We start from the raw sequence: 23,288 nt of genomic DNA on the forward strand, positions 1-23,288 counted from the left end.
CAGATTTCCAATGTGTTCTTTGAACTTTGCAGAAAACTTATCAAAAAAAGGAACAGAGTGTGATTTCTCCATCAGACACCTAACCCCCGTTGGTTGCATTAACTGGACAAGACAAGTAGATTTTATTTATACCAGCCTATGCTTCATCAATAAAAGAAGATACCTGTTAAGACAGAGCTCAGCAGAAGCATTTCTTCATAAATTTTCAAAGAAGTCATTAAGGAACCTTAAGGATTTCCCTATAGTCTTATTATATTTCAGATTAATCTAAAGAAGTTTGCGTAAGAATGATTCAGCAATTGTTTTAACTTCAACTTCCAAGTGATGTTTAGGCTACCTTCAGTAGTCTAAAAAAAAAAAAAAAAAAGGAACCACAGTCCTTTTTTTTCTCTTAATTACTAATCTTGTCAAAACTAGAACAAGCATCTTTGGGACACTGCATTCCCATGTCCTTTTCAGAGTATATTGACTGATTTCTATGCAGTTCTCACATCCCATGAGATCATTCAGGTCAGGAACACAGCCATGTGTGAACCTGCTACAACAGGGCATCCTCATGGGCATTTACAAGCCAATGCACACAGTGAGCCCAGCTCACAAAATATTTCTAATGCCCCAGATTTATGGGGGATGGGTACAGAAGGTCAGCCTGTTTCTCAAGTTCCATCTGCAGTTTATCAGACAGAACAAGTAATGCTGCCATAAGTGCTAACTCCATTTCTTCTGACTTGATCTATACAGAGATCAAAAAGCAGTATGGAAACTGCTTTTCCTACAGTAGTAAAATAGCACTTGAAGTATTTCTACATTTTTGACACGGCTACAGCTGCTTAGAAATTTCAGTTAAATCTAATGTAGCCTGACTCTTCCCACTAGCCCAATAATCTTTCCCACACACACAAATACAGCATGAGTATCATGACTTGTACATATTTGGATCATTACTTTGAGCTTGCTAAACCAGATTCTAGGGCTGTGAATTTTCTAAACCCAGACAAAAACAAAAAATCCACAATCCAGACCACAGCTGGTATCTAAGTTTAGCAGCCCAATTCATCATGGACCAGATGAAACCAGCTAAACCAAACTAAAGTTTTCTGTAACTGGCAGATACAAGCACCTTAGTCCAAATATTTAAGACATGTTTTTTCCCTCTATTAAAAAAAAAAAAGGCCCAAACAGTAAAGGCCTTTGATTCATATTCTGAAAGTCTCGCTGTCTTGCCTGACTTGAAGTGTTTTTACTCCACCAGTTTGATACATTTACTATTTTTTCCCCTGTAGATTCCACTGTTGCTTAGTCTCCCAGTTTCACCATCTGAAATGCACCACATTCTCCATCCCCTCAAAGTTTCTTCCCTTCTTTACCCTCTCTCCTATTCTATAACAGGGCAGCTGGTCCTCCCTGTCTTTTCACATTCCTTCTTGGCCTCAAGTTGACAGCAAAACAGAGACCTTTTCTACACTAATTTCTGAGTTCAGTGACAGCTCATCATTATTCACTGTTACTTAAGGATGATCTTGTAACAGGCTAGACCATTTCAGAAAAATTCCTTACTGAATAGATACTGCTTTGTTGACAAATATAAAAGTCCAGATTGCCATCCCTGAAAAACTGAAATATTAAAGACAGACTGTACAATAGCAATACAATCCCAAAGAAAGCCTTCTTCCAGAAAAAACCCCCAAGTTTTGCAAGAGTCCATTTATACCAACAAAAGAGGAAACTGCTTAAAACACCTTTCAGACATTTATTTGAGAAAATATTAGAACTGTGAGAGAATGCATAAATCAGACTGAACATGGATCAGTGCTAGACCCAACACTATGCCACACATCCACGAGTGGTCTGGCCTTAAGTACAGAAGCTACTGATGAAATCCACAGATGACAGGAGACTGGCACGGGTATGTCATGACAACAGAGCATTCTAGCAGACAGTAAGAGTTCAAAATACTGACACATGTGAAGCCAAATAGGAAAACTAAAAGCATAAAAATAAGGGTGGGGTTAAAGGCATCCCCAGAGTAGTAACTTAGGGAGAGGGGAAATGAGGTGTTATGAACTGCAACTAATTCAACCTGAGCTTCCAACTCACACCAAGCATTTAAGACAGCAATGAACTACAATACAGAAACAGGAACAAGCAAACAAACAAAACAAAACTTAGCAAAAAGACCACAGAGTGAGCTGTCAGCCTCACTAATTATTTCATTTTCTTCAATTTTCAAACAGAAAAACTTGAAGCTAAAGTGTTCAGCTTCAGAAGAAGAGATGTACATAGGATTAAAGCACACACTAGTGGTAGTGGGAAGGAGACTTGAAAAAATAGCAACAGAAGGTTAAGATACTTCCATCTTAAATTCTATAGAATGTAGAAAACAAATTACTTCAGAAGAAATAAATTACTTCGTATTTAATAGGAAATAAATTCATAGTTATCAGTGACAAAGAATCAAGTTCAGTTTGGGAAAGGGCAAGTAAATTAACTGGCAGAGAACTGCACTGCTTAACTAAACAAAAGCATCTGCTTAGGGAAAAAATTAACTGCAACTCAAACCACAGGTACTGGGCACTCCATTTAAAAAAAATTCCCGACTTTAAATCTTGCTATGGGAATAGATATGTCAGAGCTGAGAGAATTAAGGACCTCCTTGGAGACCACTTGCAGCAAATTTCTAGTGTTTTCCTTTTTACTCAGTTCCTATCCACTGTTATGACTGCAGTCTTATTTGGCTGCTTATTTGACTCCCTACACAAACCTCTCTTCTTCAGAAAAAAAAAAGTTGGAATTTCTGAGTGAAAGGAATTCAAAAAATATTAGCAGATTTTTTTTAACACATTACTTATTGTGAAAGATGGATTATGGATTTAAATGTCAACACAGAATTAGCTTAAAAGGACACTACTGAAACCTAAAAGAAAAAAGAAATACAGTTATTCATGTTATAAATTAAAGCATAAATTTTGTTTCCCCCACTTAACGCATGGATATGATCACTACTTTGAATATAAAAATTACTATGTCCAGTTTTTCTGATGTTTTTTTTTTTCTTTCACCCTTGATCAGTATTTTCCTAGTTGCTTCTGAATTATTCAGTGCAGTAAGGTAAGACGCCCCACTGATAATATGGGTGGAAATCAGGACTTTAATCAGCTATTAATATTGTAAGACAGATTTAAAGGGCTTTTGAAATTGAAGTCAAAACAATAATAGGTTTAAATGATTAAAAGGGATTAAGAAAGCCAGGAAAGTTCAAAGCCTGTTAATCACCAGACTGCGAAAATCTATGATCATTTAATAGGGTCAGCCCTATCACTCTGGACTTAAGCATATAGAAGTGCCCTTGTCAAAACAGTTTCCTTAACTACAAACTAAGGAGCTAAAAATTTAGGACAGCTAAACACATGCTGTATAGAGATATAGATGCTTTAAAAATTATAACTAAAAATCATTTTTCTGACTACAAGTACCTTTTTAAAAGCTGTACGCACTCTGGACATTTTTAAAAAATTGGTACTCTGAATTCTAGACTCATTGTACCAATAGAAATACATTTTGTTGACCTTTAGTAACTTTATCAAGGGATAAAATGTTAATTCAATTTGTGCAGAACTATAGGTATTCTCCTTACAGACTGAACTCTTAACATACTCCATTACTATTATTCCTCTGAGCCTCAAATATTTTAAGCCACTTCTTTAGTCTTCCTAGTTCTTGCATTGTTCTTGTTCTGAAATGATCTAACATTTACATACCTATTTTCTTCAAACAGAAAAAATTTCCTCAGAAATTAACACTCATATGCAGTTTAATTCATTTTGATTATAAACACAAACTAGTTTCCACAATCATCTCTTAAAGTTTTACTTGCATTAAACTTACTGAAAAACACCAACTAAATTAACATGTACATAATCTAAATGGAAGGGTTCCTTTTCTTTTCCTAGTTACCCACAATTATTTGCTATTATCAGTTTAAAATGTATTGTTCAGACAAACTTGTACCAGCTCTACAACAGATCCTGTCATCACTAGTACTGAAAATCCCCAAATACTTGCTCCATGAGGAGCTCTGCTTTGAGCATTTCATATATATACACACACGTATATATCTAATTCAGAGAAGGCACAGTAGTGTGGTTGTTCACGTGACCCTCAGATTGATATAATTCTTCTAAATATTGATGGTTTAGTCTAAATAAAGACTCCCTGTTTGCCATATATGAATAGTACTGCCAGCTACTCAATTTACTCTTGAAAACACACTTTTCATAGTCTTCTCAGAGAAGGCAGACTTATAAAAAGCCATGGGGATGAACTTCAAAAGGCTCTATACCTACAATAAAATACAGGTTAATACTCTGGATACACTAACAAAGACAGTAACATTACACTGCAAACATAGGACCATGCTGGGCTCCATTAACACAAAGTGCATTTCATAACTGAATTACAACTCTGTCCCCATATTAGATCTGTACTATTTCTGTCTCCCAAAAGAACAAATGAAAACAGAATCTCTAAAATACAATTATTTTAGTATCTCTAGTACAAAGAAACAAATGCCACATCAATAAAAATCAATTAAGACAGAGCAAACGACATTTATTCGTCAGTGAAGACCTCACAAACCACCAAGTCAGCCCAGAATATTACCTTCAAGCAATAAAATCCTCCAAAAGGAAGGAACTGAAAGTTCTGAGACTGTATTAAATCTTGATTGATATTAAATATTTAACTGTCTTCAAAATGCTAAAAATTGACCTTATCATTCATAGGGAGACACAGAAAAAGACTGGTGTATATTTAATAAAATCCACATTGTTCCCATTTAGAAATTATAAGGAAACTAACAGCAGGTCTTACATATCAGTTAAAACCTCTCTTATTTCTTAACAAAATATAGTTTAAAATGTGTTCCATTTTCCTGTTAGACAACTTTATCAATGTGCTTTTGCTTGTGACAGGCCAGGCTAAAGTACTGACTTCATATTATTACTGCAACCTAAATGAGTCTCAGCGCTGTCAAAAGCTACATCTCTCTCATCACCTGTCTCTGCACCCAAGAGCTTAATACAGGATAGTCCAGCTTACAGAAACTTAGATAATTGTCAGGGAATTCACGTACCTTAATTTGCCTTCTCTAAAATTATTTTTAACACTGTTTAGGGCAAACAGAAAGCTACAAATAAATGTTACAGCTACTGTGAAATATCAGCCATGCTCAAGGAACATATTCAAGCCAATAAAGTCATCAGCTTTCTGGGAAAAAGTAGCATGTGGAAAATGGCAAAAAAAAGGCTTTTTTACTGCACTGAAAATTTTGATTTTACCCTGAAAAATGAATAAGCAATACCAAGACGGAGATTTAGGGAAGTGTTCTTGAGAGATTAAATCCTTGCTCTGTTGCCACTGGGGCATACCGAGAACTGCAATTACTCTTTCTGGGGAGAACTGTTCCTCCCTTTTGCCTCAAGACACTGCTCAGTATATATTAATTCTTCACCCACAGTGCTACCTGCAGCATCAAGTCCAGACATGCAAGGGTTTGGCAGAGGAAAGAGACTGACTGAGGTATTTGGACAGTTCCTGTCACTTTAGGCCTAGGTGAGTGTTTGTAGAATTAGGACTGGCTGTAGAATTACATACAGAACTTGACACGTCCTGACGATTCTGTTTAGAACTTTGGCTGTTGTTTAACACTGCTGCATATAACATCACAAGCACATTTTAAAACAGCTTCAGTGAAACACACCAGAAGATAATCTGGCAAAAATGGGAGTTACTGCAATCATATTTGGGGAAAGGTTTTGATCTCTTGTCTACACAGTAACTATACAAAGTAAACTGTCAGGAGATGAGAGATTCTGGAAGACTTTGTCACTTTTGCTGGGAAATAATAATGGCAGAAATCAGAAGATTTACATTTGTAACTGTAGCTCTTGTGTCGACACAGACCAGAAAAGGTATGCTAGCCTGAAGCCAGATAGGACACCAGGCTTAACTTAATATTCACAGGTGAGACCTTTACTTGGAGTGGTCTGGAAGTTAATTTGGGTATAGTTTAATTTCTAAAGGAGAAAGTTGACTGTACACTTTCAGACTACAGTGACAGCCTAATGTCAGTAATCTTTATTGCCTACCTTCCCACCAGTGGGAAGTTTCTGTTATTTAAAAAAATAAAACCCAGCCTCAAGACTGAAGAAATAAATAGCTTCAATAATACAAGAACTGAAAAAATGTTCATGGTAATGTTTGTATTTCTGTGGCTTCATGCTACTGTTCATTTGTTACAACTTGTCATGTTAGACAGTCATTTGTTCCCTTTCACACTTCGTCCCGTGCACCTCAGATTCTCACACTGAAATTTAATCACTTTTGCTGTCACAAAACCAGGGAAGAAATAAAAGGAAAAAAAAAAATTACTGGAACAATCTGCTCAAAAAATCACCAAAAATTGTTTAGCCACTGCTCCCTAGTATTCATGTGCCATAAACCCACAAGTTTCAAGTAAAACTAAAAAATTAAAATAATTTGTATGCTAACACATTGAAGAGAGGAATCAAGGGATTGTAAAATCAAAATAATCTGTCCCCAGCTCAGCATTTAATCTGAACTCATAAGGGAACTGCAGGCTTCAAAACATCCTGAAGTCTACAACACAACCAGATCTCTGGTAACTTGGAATATTGATGCTTCTGCCCTGACAGAAATAACATAAAACAACACTCAAACAGCTAGTTTACCTTACTCAGCTCGTGGCTAAGGGAAAACAAGAACACCAGTAATTAAGAGGAAGATGGGCTGCCTCCACCCTTTCCCTGTGGCTACAGCAGAGACCACAAGGCCAACAGTTTCTTTTTTTCCTCCAAAAAGGAGCCGGGCAAGAAGAAGCAAAACACAGAGCAGGCCTGGGCAGGGTTCTGTGCTGAAGAACAGAGGCACAGGATCAGGGATCTTCAGTGGCATAAGCACCTCATACCTTAGGCTGTAGTCACCTGTAACACTGATGTGTATCTGCACTTTGTTCAGGAATAGCCTGATGTAATAGCAAGTTACTAAAAGAAATGTTAACAGTTAGTATTTAATTTCAAAAGGAAGGACAAGTCTCTCTCTTCTTGATTAATGTAAAGTGGGAAGAAAAACTTTTGAGATTGTATATTGCCTGAGCTGAATGAAGCAAAACTAATCAAGTAATAATGAGCATTATAATTTACTTAAATATCTAATTTTTTTGAAACTGAAATTTTTAGAAAGATAAAAGTATTTCAACCGAAATGTTATCACTAAAAAGCCATATTTTCTAAAAGATTACATATCAATTTCATCTAGAGTAAAAAACCTGAGACTATGTAAAATAATTGCTAATTTCTGACTGGGCTTTTTTAATTCTTCAAGTCACAAGTGATCAACCAGTTTTACGTTATTACTGTAGCAGCAAAAACCCCTCTAATCCGTACCATGCTATTGAAAATTTTAGGCTGGACAAGCAGGATGGGAATGGAAAACAATATTAAAATCACATCTTAGAAATCTGTAATTAAAAAGAATGCCTGAAACCATATCCAGAATATGAATCACAATGTTTGTTTACTGTAACCTAAATAAAAATCAGTCTTGTAATCGTGCAATCTAGAAACTCTAACATGCAAGGTTCCTCAGTACAAACAGCAAGTAACACTTTAAAAGATAAAGTTTTACCGTTAAGTTTAAGATGGATTCCGGTTCTCTACCGACAAGACCCAGCTTTTTCCACCAAAGATATCTTCAGCAAGGGTCTTTTCATTTAATATTATTGCCTAATTAAAACCAGACACATAGACCTCGTCATAGACCTCTTCCACTTAAAGCTCCTTGTTTGCATTAAAGAGGCAAATGGAACCCATTATTTCATCATTTGCCTTGTAATGAAAGTCACAGTTTTGTTAAACAAAGTTTTGTTAAACAAATTTTCACTTGTAAACAAAGGGAAAATACAGATAAGCTCTGTGTGTGTGTGTATCTGTCATGTGCTTAAGGTTATTCTAAAAAATACAATTAGTCCATTAAATAGACATGTTCTACTGACATGAATTAAATCATTATTTAATTCTTCTGATGAATGGGAAAAATAAAGAAATAATCCATGATTTACAATTTATTACTAAACAAGTATTTAAGAAAGTGAAAACACATAATAAACAGAAGAGTGGAATACTTCCCATTTGTGAACATCTTACATTCTATTTTACAGGTAAATATATAATTACAACCTCCTCTATAAGTACCCTATATACCCTGAAAACATCAGCTCTCCGTGCAACACTGTCACTCCATAGCAGATTTATCAAACAGCCTTTTCTAAATGGAGCAAAACGAAAATCTTTCACACATTTAAACTACATATTTAACTAAATGCACTAGGAAAAAGAATTAGGGCTGTAGAAAGCTTTAATTATGTTGGCAGGAATACTACCAAATTTATAGATGTATTAGTATGAAGAGGACCTTCTTAAGACAGCTATCATCATCCTAAGTTTTTGCAAGCAAACACTGAGTTTTTATCATTTATCAGCAGTCAGATGATGCAATTGGGCTCAACAGTTTCAACAATGTTCTGTGTTTAGACCTTGTGACTAATTAAATGGACTTCTACAGATACAACTAAATCCACAAGGTAATAATATAGCACTCAGCTCTTCAGCTTCTTTGCCAGATGACCCAATGCAACAAATACTTTCAGGAAGTATTTTCCCAAGAATTACTGAAACAATGGAACATCATACACCAAATTATCTTCTGCAGAGGGAGGAAAAATACAGGGCCAAATTTTCATGGAAATTTTAAAATTTTTACCATGTACTTTACATACCTTCATCGCTGTACAGACAGTACACACTAAATCCAAAACACACAGCACTGCAACACCTACTAGAAGGAGAATTAACCCTGTCTCAGCCAAAACCAGGAAAACAGGTAACACAATTCCCAGCTCAAAGCAATACAAAAACCCATTAATCTCTCCCAAGGGCTGATGAAGCACAGAATCTAAGTTAACACATTAATGAAACTGAAAAGGCTGCAAGTCTGAAGGGGTAGGGGGTCCCACTTAAAATTAACAGCAAAGCCCATGTTTGCAGCCTGTGCCTTCCTGGATACTGCAACTGCCAAGTTACAAAATCGCCATTTGTCCTTCTCATTTTTGAAGCTCACTCCAGCATGCGTTTTTAGGGAAGGGTTTGTTTTGCATTGAAGCCAAGTTTGGTGAACAGAGAATCACCTCTGATCGTCTAAAAGCTACTTAGACCCTTGGCCACTTTATGAGAGTTAACTGCATGAATGGTCTTTTGAATTTTTTTGCTATCGGAAGCTACAAAGGCTTCTGTTAAGACAGGAGCAAAGGTAACAAACTGAAAATGTTGAGAATAACATAACTCACAATTCATACAGACCGACCTAAATTTAACACAAGTAAGCACAAGTTTTTCATCATTGTCAACTGAAGCTGCTTCGCAAACCTTTTCTTAATTTATAATCCAAATTTCCACCAGACTGGAAAAAGGATCAAATATGCACATCTTCTTCACTTTCATCATGGCAAACACTAAAACAGCTTCACACAAGAATGTTTAATTTACTAGATGTTAATGCTGTTCCATCACATCACAAAAGTTTGTGCTCAACTAACCCATCACCCTCTGCCAGTACTTTGCAGTGAGGAAAGGTAAAGAATGTTCATGCATCTTGGGATCTCCAGGTTGGGATCTCCAACCACTTTCAGTGCTACAGTTAAGTTGGTAGCACACTGCAGGAGATCCAAATCCATACTTTGAAATTATGGATCACAATGACAGCACTTCTTCCTTCACTGAGATATTCTCTTTTCATATAGCAATTGTTACCACCACTCCAAAGACCCCATTCATTCTTCCTTTCCTGTTTCTTCAAACCCGTTCTTTCCAGTGAAGAGGAAAACGAATATAAACCCATTTCTTGATTTAAAGATAGTTTGTATTTACACCAAAAAAGGCAGAGAAGAATGCTAAGGAACAGATGGTAGAGGACATGAAAGTTATAAAAATTCCAATCTTTACTGAGCATCCTAAATTATCTTGTGCAAAGATTGCCACAGACCCTAATTTTAAGGGGGAAAAGAAGAGACCAAAAGAGAAAAATACTTGTCTGCCTGGGCAACCAACAAGAAACTTGTATTCCTGGACCATGATGGTGACAAAATAGTCTGCAGGTTTTAACTATAATGGAATTTGGCAGCCCGAGTAGTAAACATACCTCAACTTATGAAATCATGGCTCTGGTCAAGAGCCCAGAAATACAGTGAAATAGAGTGAAATACAGCAATATGATTCTTGAAACTTGCTGTGATAAATAAAACATATATCGTAATTGTCTCCTATATCTCCACTCTTTTTTAAGAGCATAGGCTGAAAGATATTTCCATGCTTATACAGGTGATGGCAATTACAGATATTTTCCTTGCCTTCCCCCTGATCAGGGAAGATCTGATCTATCAGGGAAGATACAAGGTTTCACATACTGAGAAGTTTCAGGACTGGCACAATAGTCCTGTCAATGTCAATTTGTCAACATTGATTCTCTTCTCCCCTTCAGTTCATGCAGCCATAGACCCAGCAGGAGAAGATGTATCCATACCATGAACACACATTTCTCAAGCACTGAAGTGCACTTGAGGTGACAAGTAATGCCCAGATCTCTTCAGCCTAAAAATTAACTACACCTAGGTAAGCTAAATTCAATGTCAAAAACTGAATATTTGCAAAACAGAGTGCTCTAGGGAGAGCAATGAAACACATGCCATCTCCTAACTTTTAACAGCAGGACACTGGAGTATTTACAGGAGTCAGCAATCCTGAGTTTAGTCTTAAAATGTCATTGGCATATTAATCAGAATTTCTTTGCCCATTTCAGCAGAGTTTAATATATGTAGTGTAGATTAAGTTATTTTTAAATGCCTTTTGGAGTTAAAGGTAAAAGAATCATTCCTGTTAAATGTCATAGGAAGAAGTGAGTACACCAAAAGCTTTAATGAATACCTGTTAGCAGAGTTATTTTCACAGATTAGCATAACTATAGTTAGCAATTCACCCACAATGCATTAATTCTTCTTCTATTCCTTACCCTCTCACCCCTAAGAAGCTGCTCTTTGAGTAAGTATCCATATCTTGATAAATTAAACAAAAATACTCTTAGGTAATGGAGTTGATGCAATCTAAAAGGAGACCAAAAAACCAAAACAAAACCACATTTCTGTTATTTTTTTCATGCAGATACTAAAAATACCCAAAAACATATGGTGGACTATATTTATTTCAAGACTTCTTTCCAGCTCTGTAAACAGAAACTAAAGTGGTTTGTGGTATCACCAGTTTTCAACAGTGCCATCAACATTGCTAACACTTTTCCAGATTGTTTCCCTGTAGAGAGGCAAGAAATGAAACCCAGAAATCACAACAGAGGCTAAAGCTTCTCTGGCTCAGGTAATGCCAGACTGCTGATATGGTCTGAAAAGCTCAGATGGGCATGGTGAACTTCTGTTGTGATATAAATTAAAAATGCCTCTCCTAGGAAAGGCTTAAAGCCCTCCAAAACTTGTCGAGAAAGCAAAAGCCTTTGGAGACCAGATTAAACAAAAATCCACTTTGAAAGCAAAGTATCAGGGTTGTGCTAACCCAAGCCAAAAATACCCACCCAGCCCTCCAACACTGCTCAGTTCCTCAAACCAGTATTACATGGCAGCAAAATGTTTAGAATCTGCAAGCGGACTGTATTATGTGCTTATTTTCAAGTTTATTTCTAACATGGATTGTAGGCCAACTAAATATTGTTAAAAAGACTTTCTACACTTCCTTATGCTGTTTCAATTTGCACTTTCTTAACAGAAGTTTAAAAAATAAGCTGTTTACAGGACTCATTTTAATACTCTTATTTCATTGACAATATATATTGATTAAACTTGCAACATCAAGGTCTTTATTCTGAACAAAGGTTTTTATTCTTAAAATTGACTGTACAAGAGATGGATAAAGTAACAGAAACACCATAAAAGTTAAATGCATAAAATTCTTATGGGTGTTTACCTAAACTTTTCTTATTTTCCTAAGCTGCATTCTCAAGTCAGAGCAGCCCTGCTGGCCTGACAGTCCCATTAAACATTCCCATCCAGCAGAAGAGGTGAGAAACAAAATCAAGGTTGCCAGGATACCAAAAGCTGACACTACATGGCTAGAGATGGGTGCATGTCTTGCTTGACAAGAAAAAAGAGAAACTACAATGATCAACAAATTCTCTTTCAAATGCTTCACAGTCCTGAAATGTCTATGCTGTTGCACCTCTGTGCAGCATTTGAATAGACAACTTTATTCTAGCAGTTGTTCTACAGCTCCATTTTCTATTTTATCTCCCTTCCCAAGCTGAGGAGGCATGGGATCTGATCCCCACTTCAGGAAGTGTTGCAAAAGGTAGTTGGACCTGGAGTAGAAACACTCTTGTCGGTTTGTTAAATGGACTTCTCTGCATATCCTGACAAACAGGGAGAGGGATATTAAATCAGGTGCAGGAGAGGTAAACAAGCTCCTCAGTTTTGAGGTTATTACCAGAGCGATCACACTATCAGCAGGCTCCTGTGAAACTGCTGGGGGAAGACTGCTTAGGGCTTTCAATAATGCAATACCCCACAAACGCATTTCAGCAGCAAAAAAATGCTCAGAGAGCATATGCTGCTCCAGGAGATAATTTAATTTGTCTGACAGGACTCAAATTTGAGTACATAAGACTTCTAATTTTCAAATTAAATTAAATTCTGCACAGCACATCATATCCAGTGAAAAGCACAATGCACTCCTGAAGGATTTCAGTGCTGCAGTAGAGATCCCATCAGCTCTTTTATGTCAGCAATTTATAAGGATTAGTTGGGGAGTATTGTTGGGTTGGGAGAAGGGCATTACTTATTTTTAGAGACTGGCTTTCAAGTTATTTCAATGGAAACATGAGGCAGAGAATTACACCAGATATGCTAAAATATGAGTGATGAAATATTGATGACAAATTATAGCTATTAAAAGCTACAGAACAAAATATTTGTGGCTGACAATACATATTCAAAAATAAAAACTCTGCACCTGTTCCTTATTTGGTGATGTGAACAAAATAAAGAACATTTAGAGAAAAAAATTATTAACACTGTAAAAATTAAAGAAAAAATTGCAAGCACTGAGAGATCAAAGCATCTTACAAAGCAGAGAAAAAGTGGCAACAGGAATAAAAAATGGAGCTCAAGCAGAAAGATTTAAAAGAACGACTGTATTTTACACCTCTGGAAAAGACAGATCTCTAAGCTGATTCAAGAACAAGTAAGCCTAATGCCAATTAAGCAATCCAGCAATATGGTTATATGGATGGCAGCATAACAAGTAGGCTTAAGCAAGATAACAGACAACCTGATAAGAAGCAGTCCTGTTCCTGACTGATAAACTGGAATTTTTTTTTAAAGGTGTATTTGCACAACTTTTCTTGGCGTATTACAGGAATGGCCTGTTTACCCTACAGACATCACTGAAGAAGAGTACAGTAACAGCAAATCAAAACTAGCACACGAAAATTCATGTAAGAGCTACCTAAATCTTACTGAAATTGATGACTCCTTCCAATTAAAGACTAACAAAGACAGCATGAGGACACTAGAATAAATTGATAAAAAACCATGTGAAAACGCTGAAGGTTTTCATAGATACCACCACCGCAGTTTCATAGGGCAAGAACAATCTAATGACAGATACCATGCTGGCTACTTTCAGCACAAGGCCAGAATCACAGAGATCAGCCTGAACACAGCATTATACAAGCAGGTAGCCCACCATTTATTTATAGGCATAATTCTGGAAACAAAACTGACATTTAAACAAAAAAAGATATCACGCCTTACTTGTCAAGGAAGTCCTTGTCCACAACTGCACAGATATCAAGCAGAGGATTTCCCATTCCAAACAGGACATTTTCACTGTAAGAGAAGCAATTATTTCACGTTAGCTTTGCACTGGTTTATTGTTTCCTGTATATGTAAAGACATTTTTTTTTTGTTAGAGAAAAAAAACAAAAGAATACACATTTTTCCCAGCACAGTAAACACACACTGACCTGGCATATACACAGAATCAAATCTGAGTGAAGTACCATCCTACAGTGATCTTTGATCAATACACAGACTGCAATAATAAACACACTATTCTGTTAAACTGTCACTTATTCAGATAAAGAATTTAAGCTGCATTCCATGTTTTGGAGTTTTAAAGGATGACATTCAAGTTGTAATACCAAATTTTAGACAGGGAAGCATCACACCAGAGTAATACGAATTTTACTGAACCCACTCAGTTGTTGGGTACCAACAAATAATAAACAATTTAAGTCTGTTCTACTAAACTGAAACAAAGAGACTATGGATTCTGCATTGTCAGCCATTTTAAATAGTGCAGCTGCTATTGAAGGTTGGATGTACTTTTTAAGCAATTTGACATTCATTACCATTACTTCTTTCACACAGAAAAAAGCTATCAAAAATACTGTAAACAGTATTCTTGAGACAGATAGCTTTAACCTCTTTTTTTAGATTAATTCAGAAACCATGTGTTACATTTTCCTGAATAGCATGTACTTGGGTGATAATGCAGTAATACCAAAGGATTAGATATGTGGCCTAGTGTCAAGTAGGAGTGAATGCAGCTGTTCTCTAAAACTACATCCAAACCCATCACATTCCTTGCCAAACTAACACCTACTGTCTCCAACCAGCAATGCACACCCATGCTCCAGCTACCAAAGGTAGCTTCAGTATGACCACCTATAGAGGGTTTGTGTGGCCAGGTTTTGGTAGCCAGGGGACTACAGGGGTATCTTCTGTGAGCTCCAAGTAGTGGCTTCTGGTAGCTCCAAGATGGGCATGCTGCTGGCCAAGGTGGGTTTAATTAGAAATTATCGTTATGCCTCAGTGATAACAGATTTCAGAAGAAGGGGGAAAAGTTATTGTGTGGATGTAATGAGGCCAGAGTAGAGCAGGGTGAAAACATGTGAGAGGAACAGCTCTGCAGACACCATGGTCAGCGGAGAAGGAGGGCAGGAGGTGCTCAGACACCTGAGCTGAGGCTCCCCTGCAGCCCATGGAGCTCCACAGGGATGCAGATCCCCCTGCAGCCCATGCAGGAGACCCACTGGAGAAGGTGGACGCCTGAGAGGAGGCTGGGTTCTCGTAAGACGCCCGTGCTGGAGCAGCCAGCTGGCAGGGAGCTGCAGACCCACGGAGAGAGGAGCCCATGCTGGAGCAGGCTTCCTGGTAGGACTTGTGACCCTGTGAAGGAGCCATGTTGGAGCATTTTATCCTTGAAGGACTGCACTCAGTGGAACAGTGACCCACACTGCACTGTGGAAAACATTATTAATAACCTTGATACTGATACACAGCAAACCATGCTTTAAGTATCCTAGTTTTTGTAGCTTTAAGGACAATTCTTTAGAGCCCCATTTCACTGTTAATAAAATGTGGAAAATGCTGCTCGAAACGTGTGCTTGATGCTGCTTGCGGAAGATGGAGCCAGAAATCCAGCTCACTCCTAACTGGAATAGTTAACATCTGCTTGGTAAAAACCTGTTAGACTGACTAAATACTTTTGTCAGTGTGACAAATAGCACAGTGTTCGAAATAGCATAACCATAAGTTACACCTGGCTAGAAGACAAGAAGAGTGAGAGACAGATGACAGCTCAGAAGACATAAGGATAAAGGGGATTGTAGTTGAAGTCACAAGACAGAACATTCTCTCTGTTGTAAAACCTAAGTATTGCATAAGTAGTACTGTAAGACAATGAATGAAATCAGAACTTTTCAAGTGTTGAATGCAGATTTGTCCCAAGCTATATGTTCCTGTACTTAATGTTTACCTGATTCTCACATGCTATGAAATTCTACACATCAATACACATTTATAACTACACTAACAAAAAAAAAAAAACAAACCCAAAAAAAAATAATCAAACCCATATCATGGATAACTTCTGTATAGGACAAGAGCCAGCACTTCAGTGGTCAGCATGCCAGAAAACAGCAGCTGTACTTACAAAAAAAAATCTGAAATACAGCTGACATGCTGAGGTCACCGCCTATGAAGAAGATACCACGTTCAATGGAAAAGCAAAATAGAAGCTACCAAACATTCATTGAGCTGTGGGCTACAGAACCTGCAGGTCAATGTGCTCAAAGCAGCACAAGAGCAACTTTGTGCAGAAGCTCTATGAAGCCAATAACGGGTACAAACTCCTCACATGTCAGCAGCAGCAGGAACCAGAACTTTCGGTGCCATTTAATCCAGGCAGCTCTTTACATCACATGTAAACCCTGTTCATTCCCAAGCCTTTCTTCACCCACAATATTTTATAATCATCCCCATTCAAGTATTCCAGAGGCTGTATGTAGGGCACCATTTGGAATTAAGTTTGAAAAGCCAAGGTAGCTATTAGTAAATGTATGTTTAGATTAGTAAATGTATGTTTAGAAATATTCCACTGAAATTTCTGGGCAAACTCTCCTCAGATTCAGTATAGTTGTTTCTCACAACTAAATGTAGGACAGCAGAACTTGACAACATTTTAAATACATAAAACTTTGAGTAGATTAACATTGAGTTCGCTAAAGAAATCAAGTTAAGTGTTACAAACTGTTTACCTATTTTTGCAAATAATCTAAACACATAAGAGAACATGTACTAATCTCTAGCTCTGTGTCTTCGATTAATACATATTTCTACATTTTTGGCTCTTTCTAGGTGTTACAGTTACCTAAGTCCTAAGATACTAGAACTTCTGTGCTTAAAAATATGTATTAACATTCCACTGGGGGGGGGGAAAAAAAGAAGAAAAATCCATACACTCCACTTGTCCTGGGGACTGGAGTTCTATTTTTCCTTACCTGTCACTGTATTTGACAAAAATACCTTTATGGGCAAAATGGGAAAAGTCTAAAGAAAAGTCTAAGTCACAAACTTTTAAAAGTCAACAAGCAGATATTTAAGAGTGGATTCCATCTCAGAAGTCTCTTCCAACGTAACTGATTTTGGGATCCCCCACTACGATCAGCATTTTCTAATACCAGCTTTCTGAACCAATCTGGAAGATCCTATTGTTAAACAGGAAGACTTGGCTGTGTAAATTATTAGCATGTTCAACCTGACTAACCCAACACTGGCTACATTTAGTGCAATGCAAATCACCCTTCCCTTCTCGAGGAGCTGCAAAGTTTGCACACTGTTATACTATTGCACTGCTTGTGGCACTACATGAGGTACAGCAACTACTTGGCTTCAGGCTGATCCTCAGTAAAAATTTTTAAAAAACCATTTTTTTAAATCTCATATACTCTGTAAAGCTACATAAGCCTCTGTAAAAGCATAAAATAAACAAAATATTTACGATTCTGGAGAATGCTAAATTTACGAGTCTCCAGAGTGAAAAACTGAGATATTCAACTGTTATATTTTCACCAAGTTAAAGACTTTGAACAATAGATTTGAACCTTATAGGCCTTATGTTTGCTGTTCAGTCACAGTGGACATCTGCAGTTATTAAAATTTCAGTGATTATTTCCAACCAACTAAGGATAAAACATAGTGAGGACGCAGTAATAATTTTCTGAAATTTGAGATTCCACAATACATAAGTTATTTGGGAACACATCTCTTCCACAGACACAGAACTTGCTTTTAGTGAGTCCCTAGCCTCCCCAGTCCCTTCCTCACTGGAGTACTGGCATCATTCAAAAAGGATGTTCTTGTTTAACTCAACTAACCTAATGCAAAAGAATATCTGGATCAGTTCTTCAAGAAGCAGGTGATAACTCCCTCACCTGCACAAATTATGGGCATATATAATTGACTATACAGTCAGCATCTATGTGTATACACAGACACACAAAGAGTACATCTATATGAACAAGATATATACTTTTTAAACTCCAAACCACAAAGAAGATGTTCATACAAATCTAAAAGTTGCTTGGACAAAAATACACCATCCATCTAGCAGGCAAAACTACAGAACAGTAACTACAGAGAGCTTTGATGTACATCACATATACATTCATAACTATTGACAAGCAGCATCATATTTTATGAGTTTGGATTTCACTTAGGACTACATGAAGTGTGAGCTGCAATTACGAATTCAAGCAATGTAACTCATTAAGTATAAACAAATCTTCACCTGTTAATTAGGTGTTTTGTTCAGACATTACAAATATGACTGATTTTACACAAATGGCCAGTGTTTCACACCTTACTCTTATCACAAGTGGCAGAAGTAATAAAATGAAACCAAACCGGATAAAAAAAATAACAAACCCAAACAAATAAACAAAAAAGAACCTACAACATCAGTAATGAGCTACCCTTGAACCTCTTTTAAGAAGTCAACAAAATTAACTGCAACTGAATGATCAGGAAAGCTGTGTCCAATCTTATGCTCTGCTGCTGCAGGCATTTTTTAAAATATGGTCCTGATTCAAGTTGGCTGCTGAGCATTAGCAGCACTATATCCAACTATCACACAATATTGTTATCATCCCAGGCTGCTGCGCACTTCCGTGGAAGAGCAACATCAAAATATCAGTGAAAGCTTATTATTAGTTACTGGCACAGAGACAGAGGAATATTTTGGGCCTTTGGATACTGGCAACTCAGAAAGCCTTAAACATGACTGAGACATTTGGGTGTGCAATTGCATAGCAGCACGCTGTGTGCCTAGTGTGCCTTTTACAAATTTAAGATATGGTCTTGTAAGATCTAAAATATTAGTATTTCTAAAGGGTTTCACTATGCCCTTTAAAGTAAGGCAAAACAAGGCATGTTTTAAGCCTGTTCTCAGCATATTCATTTCAGTTTAAAACCCCACATAACACAAGATTTGAACTTACCAAAAGTTACTTATATGTGTAGTTAAAGCAAAACAGCACCAGATTTATAGCACTTAGCTCTCTACTAAAAGCATCCTTCTCTCATCCCACATACCCATGTAACATCTTTACAAGTAGGATGACACTTGCAACAGTAAGTAACTCATCCAACACAAAAGTACCTTAGAACTATTATTCCATCCTTCCAGAGTTCAGACAATTTTCTTGCATCACTGGTCAGCAAATCACTTTAGCATATAGACTTAAACATACAAGGTGGCCTGCAGGACTGCTCACATGCTTTCCTGACGTGGGTCTTAAGCAAAGACAATATTTGGCTAAGCAGTTACATATTTACATATTGACTTAGAGGAAGATCTTCAGAGAAGATTTCATTTATTATGAAGCTTTCATAGTCTTCTAAAGTGACACACTCACAGGCTCCAACTCTGAAAACAAGCCTAAAAGCTGTGGCCTTATGTAAGCAAGGCTGCCGCAGAAAAAACTGTTCCACCACTACCCAGCTCCTCGCACAGCTGCGCTAACTCCACAAGCCCCAACAGTGAGATACTACTGCAATTTCAAAGTTACCGTCTCGGTCAGAAACAGTGTAAATGAAACATGATACAGAGAGTTTGGAGGGTGGAGAGAGGAGATGGGAGAATTGCCTTGAATTATCAAATTGAACTTGGGAGTCTGTAATATTAGGCATTTCTCTAGCAGCAAAAGGCCTGATCAAAGGTTACCGATTTACCTCACAATACAACCCCATCTTAAGTGTTTGGGGGAGAAAAACTATCCACTATTCGCTCCTTTCACTGAATGTTAAGTTACAGGGGTTTGTCATTCACCGGGTTTCGCTGACAGGCTGATATCACCGCAGTTCCGACAGCCTGCCAAGAGCCTAGCCTGCTATTAAGATCCTGCTTCTCGTTATCGGGGATTCTTTTAAAACCTAGTCCCAGTCACGGCAAGCTACAGCGAGGGTTTAGGGTTCCACCGCGGCTGCCGGGGCCCCTCGACACGCATCCTCCCACGCCCACGGGCGGCACCCCGCGGCGGGCGGCGGCCGCCCACGCCCAGGCGCTACCTGTGACAGCGGCACCGCCGCCGAGCGACGCCGCACGCAGCCCCCGGCCACCGCCCCGCGGATCACCTGCGGACCCGGCCCGGCGCAGCGCTGCTCGGGGCTCTCGCTCCCGATGCCGCTGGGCAACTGCATCGCCCAGCGCCGCCGGGAGTCCCGGCCGGGCGCACCCACCTGCCCGCGAGAAGCCAACGCGGCGCCCCGGGAGCGCTGTTCCCGCCGGGCTGAGGGGCCGGCGGGGCACCGGCACAGCTCTCCCTCCTTCCTCGCCCCAGGGGAGCGGGCGTGCAGCCACCAAACCAACTCGCGGCAGAGGGAGAGGGATGGGACGAAGCCGCGCTGCCCCGCACCCTGATTACACAGCGGGGAGAAGAGCCCGGCTACGGCGGAGCATCGCGCCGGGCGCCTCCGCCCCGCCAGCGGGAGTGCATCGGCACCCCCCGCGCCTTCCCCCGGGACGCGGGGCTGTGCTGCGCGGGGTCTCGACATTACCTGAGAGTGGCCATGGCTCCGCGCGCGCCCGGCCGCCCGCGGCAGTCTCCTGGCAGCGGTACCGTCACCTCTCCGCCCGGCGCCCGCGCCTCAGCCGCAACTGAGAGCCGGGCAGCGCTCGGCCGGCCCACCGCGCGCCCCGCCCCGCCCGCTCGCGCGTTCCGCCATTGGCCGGNGCGGGGCGCCCCGCGCCCCGGTTCGGCAGCGCCCGGTACCGAGCGGTACCGCCCGCCCGGCACCCCCGGGCCCCTCGGCCGCCATCTTTGGTACGGGCGGAGCGCGCGCGCCTCCCACATAGCTCCTGCAGCTGCCGTCCCCTCTGCGAGCCCCGGCGGCGAGTGTGGGAGACAGTGAGTGACAACTGGCCAAGGAAAAAAAGAAAAAGTTTAGTGGCGGTAGCCCCGCAGATGTGCGGAGCTCGAGCCGCACCGCCCACAGTAAAGATGGCCAGCGGAGCCCCTGGCAGCGCTGCCCCTCGCGTGTCACGGGGCCGTGGGAACCGAGGGGACCCCCCGCCCTGGCTCTGTCCTGTCCGCGGGCTGGCGCCCGCCCCGACACACGATCGCTACACCCTCGACACGAAGGCGTTCTCATTCTTTTTATTTAACCGTGCCTTGGGTCAGACGCGAAGCCGCCCCGAGTGACCTCCTGCGGAGCCTGCCTTCCCCCGCAGGCGGCGGCCGCCGGGCGCGGGGCCGGGCTGCCGAGCCCCCGGAGCACATCGCCTCATTCCGGGCTGCCGGAGCGCCTGGCAGCCACCTGTGGAACGCAGCGCTCCGGGTGCCCAGCCGGCCAGAGGACACGACTGGAAACACGGGAAGAAAAGGGCAGCCCGGCATTGCTTACCCCTTTTCTTATTCGCCTGACGCTGGCAGAACTGCTGTATCAGAAAGGGAAAGCCTCGCTAAAGCCAGGTTTCTATCGTCACTCCTCATTTGGCTGTCAAAGTTACTGCCACATTGTGCAGATTTGGCACTTTGTTAACTTACTAGCACCAGAAGCACTGATTCACGCAACTGAAGCCAATAGGTTGTTTTTGCCAAAAATGAATCCCATGTTGTTGAGTACTGCTGTGTCACCTCTAACTAAATATTTAAGCTTCACAACTTCATAATCCTGTGGTTATTAGTCCGAAGTTTCCCTTCCTTTCCATCTACAAAATGGGAATATTGTACTCAGAAAAATTGAAGCCAAACTTTCCATCTATTTCTGATTTTGTGGTCTCTCAGAAGAGATGATGCCAAAATATGACAAATTGATGAAGGTCAAGGACCTGCACTGTCACATGAAAATAACAGAAAAAATTATGCTTAATACCTGATGTAAGACAAATCTCCTAGGTTCTCTAAATCAGACACTCAAAAAACAATCACCACTTATTGAACTTGTCACAAAATTCTCATTATTGTAGTGTGTCAGGGGTCCTGAAAAGTCAAAAAGGAGTAGGAAACACATCCATCTTTTTACTGTTATTACAACACAATGTATAAAAGAGGTCCTCAAATCCTGAGGGAGGATTTTGAACTCTATTGAAATGCAAATACATAGATACATAATGGTTGCATCCTCTGATTCACGTTGAACAATTTATTATGTCCAGTTTAGCAGTTTCAGTGCTTAATAGCTAAAACTCTGTTTTGTAGCCTAGAAGGTAGGGGAGGAGGATCCCATCACCAGCAAACATAGCAATAGCTACATAACTTGTTATTGTATGTAACTATAGAATGCAGCTGTCTTCCTGGTTCTATCGCTGTATTCAAAATATTAAAAACATTTTTTTTTAAAAATCTAGTTGTAGATTCCCTCATAAATAATTGCCTAATTTTAACAAGCACATAAAGATATGTAAAGAAAAAGTTACAATACTTCAACATGAACTATATTTACAGTAATTTGCAATATACAGCTGTATATTACAAATAGTAAGCTACAGAGTAAGAGGCCAAATGACGTACCATCCAATGTTTCTAAATTTTACCACTTGAGCATATTTTCTCTAAAAAATATTAACATCTTTTCATGGAATAGCACGTATGACACCTCAACAGCCGTCAATAGCACTTTATAAGCTTCCAGTTATTCCCCGAGCCCAATCATCTCGCCTGTGCTACCACATACACAAAAAGTTCTACTGCTACTGACATCTTCGAGACACCACCTACCCCTACTGCCACTTATCACTGGGCTTCTAGTCATTTGCCAGGGAACTGCTAGACATCCAGACCTAACCCTACCCTAAATAACTGGAGAAACAGCAACCAACCAACCACAGCATTCCTGGAAAAATGGTCTGTTATGACTTATGGTCATTCAGAGATGAACTTAACGCTTGTGCCCCAAGTTCAGCTTGCAATCCCACCATGTATATGCTGGGCAGCCAGTCTGAGTTTGCTCAGCCTTCCTGAGCCCTGACCTTCCAAACTCCCTCTGCCTGCATGGAGCAGCTGACCTTGCCTTCAAATGTGATTTGGTCTCAGAAATCCCTGAGAGAAACATGAAATTTACAGCTTTTGTATCTAAAAATATATCATGTCTGACACAGTCTAGCCACAATTTCTTGACTGCTGTTATTACTATACAAGAGAGAAATCTTCATGACCATGTAAGTTTCTCTATATATAAACAACTTCCTGGGGTGATTTGACTAAAATGTTTCTTTTCAAGAACACTATGAAATCAAAATAAACTCCACACCTACCTGATAAAATAACAGGCAGGCATTTGAGAACATTTAAAATTGTACTTTAGTGAAGTAATC

At 39.6% G+C, this 23,288-nt stretch overlaps 1 protein-coding gene across 2 annotated transcripts in view; it reads right to left on the reverse strand.

The window, feature by feature from the left end:
* ADK (adenosine kinase) overlaps positions 1-23,288 on the reverse strand; it is a 272,423-nt gene that overhangs the window by 243,429 nt on the left and 5,706 nt on the right. The window contains exons 1-2 of one of the 2 annotated variants that reach the window (XM_041473508.1): positions 20,531-20,649; positions 13,943-14,017 (exon numbers count right to left, since the gene is read on the reverse strand). In XM_041473508.1, coding sequence (XP_041329442.1) covers positions 13,943-14,017; positions 20,531-20,544 — 89 coding nt within the window. In that variant the 5' untranslated portion in view covers positions 20,545-20,649. Of the gene's footprint in view, positions 1-13,942; positions 14,018-20,530; positions 20,650-23,288 lie in introns of those variants that run through there. The other variant, XM_041473499.1, reaches the window with a different exon arrangement.

The sequence above is a fragment of the Pyrgilauda ruficollis genome, unplaced genomic scaffold (genome assembly GCF_017590135.1).
Source record: "Pyrgilauda ruficollis isolate IOZ18807 unplaced genomic scaffold, ASM1759013v1 scaffold11, whole genome shotgun sequence".
NCBI classification, from domain to species: Eukaryota; Metazoa; Chordata; class Aves; order Passeriformes; family Passeridae; genus Pyrgilauda; species Pyrgilauda ruficollis.